Below are 12,165 nucleotides of genomic sequence, written 5' to 3'. Positions count from 1 at the left end.
GCCTTGATTTTCTTGGTTAATGTGACATCGGTCACCTAATGATATTAGTATTGTAGGACAAACATCACACACAAATACTGAAAACATTTCAAGGAACAGTTTCACAGGAACCAACCTTTTGTATAATCACAAATTGATCATTAAATCGTTTTCTAAAGGTATTGATATCAATCCAGTAGCTTGTGGGTATCGATATCTATCAATACTGAAGCATCAATATGCCCATCTGTAAACACATGATCATTATGGGAGGTTCTGTAAGCAAACACTCCAATACAAGGGATTTATATATAAGTGCATGTGCATTGTAGCAAATCTTTGTATTGCATAGTTGCATTGACATCTTTTTTTATTCAGATGCTTTCCCTCTGACTTGTGAGCTGTGTAAAATAGGTTCTTTAATCCAATTGATGAAAGTAAGAGGGAACCTTCTTGACACAACACCAGGTGGAAACCATAATGCATTTCAACTGACCACTTGTGATTTGTTCAGTTAAATGTGTCAAAGGTGCACTGGATGATTTGTCTTCGGAACTTTTTTTTATCATGCTGGTCCAGATGTTTTTATATGTACTTTATGTATTTTAATATTCTGTGGAAGGCGCAGGACCAAGAAAAGTTTGTCCAAATAAAACGTTCGGTCCGAACATTACAATAGGCTGTCCTACCTGCCTTTTAAAATGTATAATTGCATGCCTCTGCGTCTTTTCGTACAGAAAGGATTGTTCATCGCTGCATTCACAAATGCGGTTCAGACACACGCTCGTGTTTGTAGTCGCGTCTTGTGTTTCTAGTCCAAATATTTTAAAAATTCTTTAAAGAGGCACCTATTATGCAAAAATCACCTTTATAAGGGCACAGTTGTGTGGCAACCAGCTTCTGATTGTAAAAATTAATACTATTTTTATTATCACAATTGATAAAAACACTTTACATGTCTGCAGAAACACTTTGATTGATATTCTCCCTTTGTACGTGTCATCAGAGGGGAAAAGCCCCGCCCATTAGTGACGATCTCTCCCTCATTAGCATAGGACGTTAGTCTTGTTTTTGAATCTGCCACTATCCGCTTGTTAAGTGGTGACGTGTTTGTGACGTATGTAATACTGTTTCTTGGTCGAAGCCGCCATTCATGAGTGGAGAAATCATTCGTTTATCATCACGTTTTATTCCTATCACACATTAAAGTTAATTTTATATAGAATCATTGTGTACACAACAATCTCTGGGCTTGCTGCATAACAAATACCAAAAATTTAACAATTTATAAAAAAATAATCACTTTCTGGCAATCTGATATAAGGCATGGACTTATATACTGCGATCGTGTTTTTCGAAAGCCTTAAATCGCTTTGTAAACGTTTATTATTACCATTTCATGAGTCTTCCTATTCAGTTGAATAGAGCGCTTGGACCCGGAAGCCGCTTCGCGTGACGTCACACTTAACAAGCGGATGCTGACACACAAGCATTTGTAGCTCCGCCCTCTTTTGAAAAGAGCCCATCTCATTTGAATTTAAAGCAACAGTCACCAAAATGGCACAATTAGGATCAAAGCCTCAGAGGGGCAGTTATAAAACATTATATGTGTGGTATTTTGAGCTGGAACTTCACATACACACTCCAGAGACATCAGACTTATTTTATGTTTTGTAAAAAGGTAATTATAGCTCCCCTTAAAATCATGAAGCATTTATTAGACAAGCAAAAATATAGTCTTGTTTTCCAATAATAATATGTCAGGTTTTTTTCTGCCAGTGGGCTCAGCAAAATAGTATTATTTCAAAGAGAAAACTAGATTATTTTGCTTACCCTATTGGCAAATCATTTTTAGATAGTTGGATTGGAAACAAGATAATGGCAGGCAAATATCAACAACCTACCTTCTTTTCTTAGGATACTAACTGTAGCATAAAGCTTTCTCTCTGGTGACTGAAGTGTTGTATCGTAGGGATGTGGTTTAGTACGTGATTATGTGTAGGTGTCTATTTGCGGGGTGGCATGCATGCTTTCAGTGCTATTAGGCTAACGTTAGCATTTTCCAAGATCTACTATAGCACCTTTAATGTCAGATGGAAATGAGGCCTAAGTGTGTCCTTCTTTTTGTTTTGCACCAGGTATATCCAGCGCCACCTTACTGCACTCCAAATCCCTACGTGGGCACAGGGACTGCTTTGAAAAATACCATCTCATCGCCAACCAGAAGCTGTCCCGTGCCAAGGCCTCTCACAGCACGTATGAGGGCGTGAAGCGGGCTCTGAGCCAGCGAATCAACCGTATTATTCAGTACGCCCAGAACAGAGACTCTGTGACCCCCGAGAATCCTGGCCGCTGGGGGGCCAAACAGATCCTGTGCCATACGCAGCAGGCTGGGAGGAAGCTCGTGCCCCAGTCGGATGCCCAGGTTCCTCGTTACGCCCCGCGGTGGACAGAGGAGGCATCGATGGTGTCCGAATCAGACTATGGGAAATCTATGCTAGACTGTCACTCAGCAGAGGAGCTCGGCCTGGGACTGTGGCCTGGAGAGAGACCGCAGAATCGAGAGCAGAGAGACTCCAGACAGAGGAGACACTCGGGACATAGTCGAGAAGAATGTGAGTGTTCATGATTTATACAAAAATTCATTAAAACTGAATCACAATTGCAATTTGAAATGTTACAATTAGTTTAAAGTCATGAAAAATATTAGGGAATTTTGTATGGCTGCTCAATTATGGGAAAAATCATAATTACGATTATTTTTTAAATTTTAGGTGTTTTATATTTGGTAAAATAATTTCTAATTGCATCTTTAGTGATTTTCAACTAATTACACCTCTTGTCCCAATAGGTACATTTAGAGTCTCTTTGCAAAAAAGCACAAGTGGATTTAGCTGGTTTTGACGCAAAAGCAAATCTACCTTATTAAAAACGAAAGAATTGTCTAAAGTGACATTTAAAAAAAAAAAAAAAAAGGTATTTTATTTACTAGCTAGTAATCTTGTCATTATCTATAAAATGAAACTTCTGAACCTTATCAGAGGAGCCTGATAGAAAATGCTCATTTATAAAACAAGAGGTCTAATGGATTTAGAGGGTTTATATATAGATTTAGTTGTGTATATATAATTAAGTTGAAATAAATTATAGCTTTTTTTAGAAAATATTGATAATAGAAAATAATAGAAGGCACAACAAATGTATAAATAAAGGTTTAAATGAGCATTTCATACAAACATTTTAGAGAAAATGTCAGACAGGTGTGCCTTCAAAAATTGATCGGTTAAAGAAATGGGCCCCTAAGTGATAAAGGTTGAGAGAACCCCTGATTTAAAAGGATTTGAAGAGGGGTGTACTTATATATGCTGAGCACTGTACATGCAAAGCCTTTTAGTGGTCATTTCTGTTAAATGATGCCAGAATGTAACGGTATTTTAAAATGGATGTATGAACCGTCTTTTCCGGGAAAAATTCTGGAACGTCTTTCCCTGTAAACAACACTTTTTTTTAAATAATCGGTAAAGTCGTTCCAAAAAAAATTCTGGATATTTACCAGTATCACTGTGTGAAAGGGGCTTATATTTCTCTTTTTTTGTTACTTAATTTCAAGAACAAATGTATGCTTTCTATTACAATTTTGCTGTGGTGTTCTCCAAATAAATCCAGCCTTGGTAACAATTGGAAAATTTTCTTTCAAAATGTTTTAAAAGAGGCTCAAACATTTGAACAGCCCCTTAACTGTGACTTTTGTGGCTATAATAATCCACTCTGTGAATGGTTTCAGCCACCGTTTAATTCTTGCGGCGTCAGTGAAGGAGAGAAATCAATATCCTCCGTCATTAGGCTTTTATCTGACGCTGTTTATCTCTGTATCTTTCCTGTCAATTCAGTCCACAAAACCCCAATAAAAGCCTGAGGTCACAATGCAGACCTTGAGTTCTTCAGTCTTCTTCTTTATTATTATCTTCTGTTAAAAACCTAAATCGGACATGTCATCAGGATCATGACGTGAGCGTTTCAGAGCATCTGTGTTGTCTGTTGGGAATAAAATGTTGAAATTAAAATAAATAAAGGACTGTTTTGAAGTCATCCGCTTTGGGCTGTGAATGAAGAGACATGTCAGTGTTCACTGTATTGAAAAGGAGAGCGGGAGGATGATTTTCAGACGGTTATTGTTTGTGTTTCAGTGATGAGGAAGAATGTGGAGGAGCTTCGGCAGCTGAACGAGCAGCTGCTGCTACAGATACAGAGTGAGTCGCAGCTTCTACCTTAAAGGAACAGCTCCACTAATAAATGTAGACATGCTGCGGGGGACATGAATGAATGAAATAATGCTTTCTTTCTTTTGATCACTTCTGTGCCATTATTCATAAAAATATGACGCATCACAACAACCTAAATTATTTGTAGTTATTTATTATTATTATTGATCTTACCAAAGCTAAATGCTACAGATATTTATTTTTATTTTCTTGATATATGTTATTTATTTGTGTTCTTGAATAATTGTATTAGTATTGTTTGATATTTATCTTATTACTTCTGTTTTGCTTTTTCATTTTAATTTTTGTCATTTTATATATATATATATATATATATATATATATATATATATATATATATATATATATATATATATAATGATAAAAATGAAAAAGCAAAACAAAAGTATATATATATACACACACACACACACATTTTATTAGTTATATCATTTTTATTTACAGTTATTTCATATAATTCTATATTTTGTTTTTTTATTACATGAAGAAGTTGCAATAATAAATGTTTATTTGTTGGTGTGAAGTTTTCAACATGTTCTTGGAGGTATCAGCAAGAAAGATCTACGCTAAAACCTTATCCATATATGCCATTTATGTTATTTTACCTAAATGTGTCTCAATAATACTAGATGATTTAAAGGGATAGTTCACCCAAAATCATTGTCTCACCCTTCACTTGTTCCAATTTTGTTAGAATTTCTTTTCTTCTGTTAAACTCAAAAGAAGTTGATTTGAATAATGTTGGAAACCGGTAACCATTGACTCCTATAGCATTTTCTTTTTGTACTATGGCTGTCAATGGTGACTGGTTTTAAGCACTTAAGGGTGAGTAAATAATTTTTGGGTAAACCATCCCTTTTGAGTTTGGACACAGATACTAATTATTTCCAGCTGGAGATCCATACAATCAATCCCAGTTTATTTTTATTTATAGTTATTTCATACAAGTTTGTAAGATTGTTATATCTGGTTGTTTTTTTATTACCAGCAAAATATCTTCGCTAAAACCTCATCCATTTATGTCATTTTACCTAAATGTGTCTCAAAACTAAATTATTTTAAGGGGATAGTTCACCAAAAAAATTAAATGTTCATCATTTTCTTACCCTTCACTTGTTCCAAATTTGTTTTAATTCCATTTTTTCTGTTAATCACAAAATGAGATATTTTTGAAGAATGTTGGAAACCGCTAACCATTGACTCCCATAGCATTTTCTTTTTGTACTATGGCTGTCAATGGTGACTAGTTTGAAAGCACTTGAGCAACTAATTTTTGGGTGAACCATACCTTTACGTTTTGATACAGATTACCCAGTATTTCCAGCTGGAGATCCATACAATCAATCCCAGTTTATGTTTGTAAAATACATTTTTATTATTTATTATTTTAGCTAAATGTGTCTCATAACTAAATGATTTAGATGGATAGTTCACACAAAAATTTAAAATTTCATCATTTTCTCACCCTTTTATTATTATTATTTTTCTTTTAAATGCAAAAGAAGATAAATTGAAGAATGTTGAAATCCGGCAACTATTGACTTCCATAGCATTTTCCTTTTTGTACTATGGCTGTCAATGGTGACTGGTTTGGAAGCACTTAAGGATGAGTAAATCAGTTTTGGGTGAACCATCCCTTTACGTTTTGATACACATTACCCAGTATTTCCACACAATCAATCCCAGTTTATTTTTGTAAAATGTGTTTTTATTATTTTACCTAAATGTGTGTCATGGCTAAATGATTTAAAGCAAAAGTTCACTCAAAAATTAAATGTCATAATTTTCTTACCTCTTTTTTTTCTGTTAAATGCAAAAGAAGGTATTTGAAGTTTGTTATAAACCGGTAACCATTAACTTCCATAGCATTAAGTCAATTGTGATCAGTTTGAAAGCACTTGAGGGTGAGTAACTGATGCCAGAATGTTCAATTTTGGGTAATCCGTCACTTTTTAATGAACATTATCATAATATTTTGACACAAATCCCCAATATTACCACCCGGAGATTCAAACAGTCAATCCCAATGTATTCAGTATTGAAGTTTGAAGCTGTTGAACTGTTGTGTGTCCCTCAGATGTGTTTGAGGAGCTCTCTGTGGTCGTTCAGGAGAAAGACTCTCTCTCGTCAGAGCTTCATGTTCGACACATCGCCATCGAGCAGCTCTTCAAAAACTGCGCCAAGCTGCCCTGGCTACAGATCGGCAGAGCTGGCGTCAAAGCTGCAAACAACCCAGTGGAATAACAGATCTTCAGGTCCCATGAAAAAAAAAAGACCAGAACCAAACCACAGACTTCCTCAGAAGCTCAAAGCTCAGACGGGAGACGCACAGGTGTCTAAAGTCACCAGAATGGTGGATTTTCAGTAGTAAAAGTACTGGATTTGTCCAAAGTGTTACTATGCAGAACGACAGACGTGTTTTTAATACATTTCCGTTGCTTTTATTTTATTTTTTGGACTGCTCACCTCACTGTTTACTCAATGCACTTGATCACGGGTGGTTCGTAGACTTGGATGAGCTTGACAGTGACATTCAGGCTTGCCGATTGTTTGTTGCCGTGGAAACTGTTGCTTGGCTTACGGTTGTCTCCTCCCTCAGCTCATTGCAGTGGAACTGGTTAGTGATGCTGGATATTGCATTATTATTTCTCCTGTTATGCAGAAGCTTTAGTAGAAGTTTACATTTCTTTGGTTCTGTCTGACATTTTATCAGTGCTTTTAGCCCCAATCACAGGTAAAGTGTTAGTTTGTGCAAAAGGAGGATTGCTCGCGTTTGTCCAGGTTATGGCAGTAAGTAGAGATCAGCATTAAAGGGACCGTTCACCCAAAAATAGAAATGTATTCATTATTTACTTTCCCTCCAGTTGGTTCCAAACTTTTAATAATGTTTAATATTTAATAATAATGTTGGAAACTGGTCACCATTGACTTTTGTAGTTGTGAAAAAAGTGCTGTGGAAGTCAATGGTTACTAGTTTCCAGCTTTCTTCAATATATCTTCTTTTGTGCTCAACAGAAGAAAGAAACTCAAACTAATTTTGAACGATGTTCATAAATGATGATTATCTTCAGTTTTGGATGAACGTCCCCTTTAAGGTTCTTTAGGTCCCATGTGACGCATACAGTATATATATATATATATATATATATATATATATATATATATATATATATATATATATATATATATATACACACACAGTTGAAGTTAGAATTATTAGCCTCCCTGAATTATTGTTTATTTTTTCCCCAATTTCTGTTTAATGGAGAGAACAGCACATTTCTAATCATAATAGCTTTAATAACTCATTTCTAATAAAGAATTTATTTTATCTTTGTCATGATGACAGTAAATAATATTTGACTAGATATTTTTCAAGACACTTCTATACAGCTTAAAGTTACATATAAAGGTTTAATTAGGTTAATTCGGTTAACTAGGTAGGTTAGGTTAATAAGGCAAGTTATTGTATAACGATGGTTTGTTCTGTAGATTATCGGGAAAAAATAGCTAATAATAAGGGGCTAATAATTTTGTCCCTAAAATGTTGTTTAAAAAAATTAAAAACTACTTTTATTCTATCCAAAATAAAACAAATAAGACTTAATCCAGAAGAAAAAATATTATCAGACATACTGTGAACATGTCCTTGCTCTGTTAAACATCATTTGGGAAATATTTGAAAAAGAAGAAAAAAATTTGAAGGGAGCTAATAATTCTGACTTAAACTATATATATGTATATATATATATATATATATATATATATATATATATATATATATATATATATATATATATATATATATATATAGTTATATATATATATATATATATATATATGTATAGTTTTTTATATATATATATAGTTATATATATATATGTATAGTTTTATATATATATATAGTTTTATATATATATATATATATATATATATATATATATATATATATATATATATAGTTTTATAGTTATATATATATATATATATATATATATATATATATATATATATATATATATATATATATATATATATATATAGTTTTATATATATAGTTTTATATATATAGTTTTATATATATATGGCATTCTGGGAATATATGATAGGGCAGGGATGTCCAAACTCTTGCATAGCTTAGTCCTAACTTTCTTTAACACACCTCCCTGGAAGTTTCTAGTACACCTACAAAGAGCTGGATTAGCTGGTCCAGGTGTGTTTTATAGGGGTTGGGTTTTATAAAATTTGCAGGACACAGGCCCTCCAGGACCGAGTTTGGACACCAATGTGATAGGGTATAGTGAACAACAAACTGATATTTAATTCATTTTGCAAGTAAAAATTTTCATTTGTTAATTTTTGCGTGCAAATAGGTGCAAATACAACTATTCATTTAACCTGATGAATGCAAAATTCCTAAACTAGACACACACTCAGAATTAAAGACACAGTAGCTGTCACGCTCCTGTCATGGTCCCTTTTGCACATTCTGTTGACTAAAAGTTACATTGCAACTACATGCCAATTACTTCTCATTTAAGTATTAGTAGACTGTCTGCTTAATATCTGTTGATGCTGATCCTTCAACAGACATTTAACTGACTATAAGAAACTTTGCAAGTACGTCAACTTACATGAACCCCAACCTAACAGTCTACTTATAATCTATTGAGAATTAGTTGGCATGTAGATGCAGTGTAGCTTAAATCCAACAGAATGCGTTAAAGGGACCATCAAAATAAAGTGATACCCTCCTAAGTTTATCTATGTACTACAATGCTCCTTTAATGTATCAATATAGACCATTTAGGTATAAATCTGTACCTTCAAAAGGCCACCACCTCAGTGAGCTCTCCAGTACCTTTGTTTCTGAGAGTGTAGTGTTACATGCTTGTGACAAACACAACAGACACTTTTACCTCAGACAAGCAAGTATTTTACATTTGAGCTTTTTATGTCCACTAATTGCTGCCATTGACGGGATAAATGCGAGCATGACATTTAAGTGTTATATGTTTATATCATTATTATATGTGGAATTCAGCTTGTCGTGGTTAAATTGACAGCTTTAGTACAACACCAGAGTTAGTAAACGACTTACAGGGACAAGTTCACCCAAAACCCAAAGTTCTGTCATTGTTTACTCTCCCTTGTTTTCAAACTGTTTGAGTTTCTTTATTCTGTTGAACACAAAAGAAGATGTTTTGAAGAATGTTGAAAACCTGTGACTAGAATTTGTGTACTACAGAAGTCAATGGTTACCGGTTTTCAACATTCTTCAAAATATCTTCTTTTGTGTTTAACAACAGAACACAAAACATGAAGGTCTGGAAACACTTGAGGGAGAGTAAATAGTGAGTAAATGTTTGTGTTTGGGTGAACTATCCCTTTCTGAATAAACCAACTCTTCGACAACAGTACAGTTTGGACATGAAGTCGAGGCCCTTCTTTGATTTAGGCTTAAACTGGTGCTGGAGAGAAAAAGACGCTTAACCAAAGCCTTTGTTACCTCATGGTAACTCAGTATTTATTCTATTAGGACAGTGGTTTGCTTGTTACAAATATTCAAAACCAAATTAGCTTGATTTCCCTATAGCTTTGTTTTGTTTTTAAATCGTGTGGTTTTCCTTTCGGTGGTGTTTAGAGGTTGTGTGTGCGCTATTATAGTATTTAGACTGAAAGCATATACTGTATATAGGGCAAAGAGAGCCTTTTCAAAAGCTGCCTTGATTTGAGATCAGACTGTGCTGCCATCTGGTGGGCATGTAGTAAATCTCGCCCACTTTTCTTGCCCTCGCGTTTGCATGCAGAATTAAGAGTTACAAAGTCTTATCTCTCTTTTAAAAAGGCGAATGTTTCGACATTGTTTTAAGAAGTCAGCTCAGTATTTTGAATGACCTGTTCTCTTTATAAGAGATGTGCATTTGACTGACCCTTCTGGGGTTTTTTGAGGATCTTTTATTTTCTATAAGTGAGTTAGTCGTGTTTTCTGGTCAAGCTCTGAGAGGAGAAACTATAGCTGTGAGTAATAACAGACGAACTGCGGAAAAGAAGCAATATGTGTCTGGATTGTTTTATTTTTTGTAAAATAATGAAGCACACTGCCCAAATGTGGAGATACTGAATGAGTATGTGTGTGTGTGTGTGTGTGTGTGTGTGTGTGTGTGTGTGTGTGTGTGTGTGTGTGTGTGTGTGTTTTAATGTTAACTTGATTTTATTATTGATGATGTCTTATTCATTTCCTCTTCTGTTTGTACATTGCTTGTGTTGTTGCTTTTTTTGTTTCTGTTGTTTTTTGTACTTATTTTTTGCAATTATAGATCTTTTAGTTTCTCTCGCAATTCTGACATATTTTTTTCCTTCAAATGGAAAAAGTGAGCTATAAAAGCAGCTTTAGAAAGAATAAACGAACTGTGAAGCATAAAATCTGAATTTGTCCGCGAAAAGTCAGAATTATATTGATTATAGAAATTAGATATTGAATTCTGACTCTTTTGTCAATATATTGACAATTTAAAAAAAACATTTTAAATATCTTACTGAAATTGTGAGCTGTAACTAGCATTAAGTAAAAAAAAGTTCTTTATATTTCACAGTTCTGAATCTTCACTGTAAAAACTAAACATGGACTCAACTTAAGATTCTCCACTTTTTTGAGTTGACTCAACTTTTAACCCAAGTACTGCACTTGACTCAACTCAAAATTGTGAGGCAATAACAGAGCTTTCTAAATCGAGTCGACTTTTTTTTTAACAGTGTTGAATATAAAGTCAGAATTTGAAGGGGGAAAATCTAAATGGAGTTTATAATAAGTATTTCCCTTGTGCTCCTCCTAATTGTGTATTACGACGTAAAATCATTTTTCCTTTAAATTTTCCTTTTCCATTCAAATTTTCCTTTAAACTAAAATCATGAGATATAAAAGCAGCTTTAGAAAGAAAAACTGAACTGTGAAGCATAAAATCTGAATTTGTAAGCGAAAATTCAGAATTATTTTGATTATAGAATTTAGATCTTGTAATTCTGACTCTTTTGTTCAAAATCTTAAATTGTGAGCTCTAACTAGCATTTCAAGTAAATAAGTTTTTATTTTATTGTTTCACAGTTCTGAACTGTTTACTGTAAAAAAAGTTGACTCAAATCTTATCCTAAGTACTGCACTTGACTCTATTTAAGTTGAGTCAACTCAAAGTTTACAATTTATGTTGAGTCAATTATGTGTCGTAAAATCAGAATCAGAATTTGTAAAAACCTTGCAATTCAATTTTTTATTTAAACTGAAAAACATGAGATATAAAAGCAGCTTTCAGAAAGAAAAAAATGAATAGTGAAGCATAAAATCAGAATTCGTAATCGTATCTTGATAAATTGTGAGCTGTAACAAACATTACAAGTAAAAGTTTTTTTTATATTTCACAGTTCTGAATTGTTCACTGTAAAAACTAAAACTTAAAATTCTCAGCTTTTTTGAGTTGACTCAACCTGTAACCCAAGTACTGCACTTGACTCTATTTAAGTTGAGTCAACTTAAAAGCTCTGTAAGGTGCCTTTCAATTTTGAGTTGACTTTTTTTAACAGTGTTGAATATAAAGTCAGAATTTGAAGGGAAAAAAATAGTTTATAATAAATATTTCCCTTTTCCTCCTCCAAATTGTGAATTATGATGTAAAATCAGAAGTAGAAAATGTAACGATAACCTTGAAATCGTGAGCTATAAAAGCAGCTTTCAAAAAGGAAAACTGAATTGTGAAGTATAAAATCAGAAAATGAAAAGCGAATGAAAATTCTCAGCTTTGAGTTTGAAGGGAAAATTTAAAGGATTCAGAATTTGAAGGGAAATAATCTAAATCGAGTTATAATAAATATTTTTCTTTTCCTCCTCCAAATTCTGAATTATGACGTA

The 12,165-nt window shown here is 33.5% G+C and overlaps 1 protein-coding gene across 1 annotated transcript in view; it reads left to right on the top strand.

Annotated features, from left to right (window-relative positions):
- zgc:110006 overlaps positions 1 to 6,523 on the top strand; it is a 40,167-nt gene extending 33,644 nt beyond the window's left edge. The window contains 3 exon segments of the mRNA NM_001020552.1: positions 2,118 to 2,594; positions 4,167 to 4,229; positions 6,340 to 6,523. Of these exon segments, the coding sequence (NP_001018388.1) occupies positions 2,118 to 2,594; positions 4,167 to 4,229; positions 6,340 to 6,506 (707 nt within the window). The 3' untranslated portion in view covers positions 6,507 to 6,523.
- Positions 6,524 to 12,165: the final 5,642 nt, after the last annotated feature.

This window comes from Danio rerio, chromosome 10 (genome assembly GCF_052040795.2).
Source record: "Danio rerio strain M-AB ecotype USA chromosome 10, GRCz13ab, whole genome shotgun sequence".
NCBI classification, from domain to species: Eukaryota; Metazoa; Chordata; class Actinopteri; order Cypriniformes; family Danionidae; genus Danio; species Danio rerio.
This window is presented reverse-complemented; position numbering and strand designations above follow the sequence as displayed.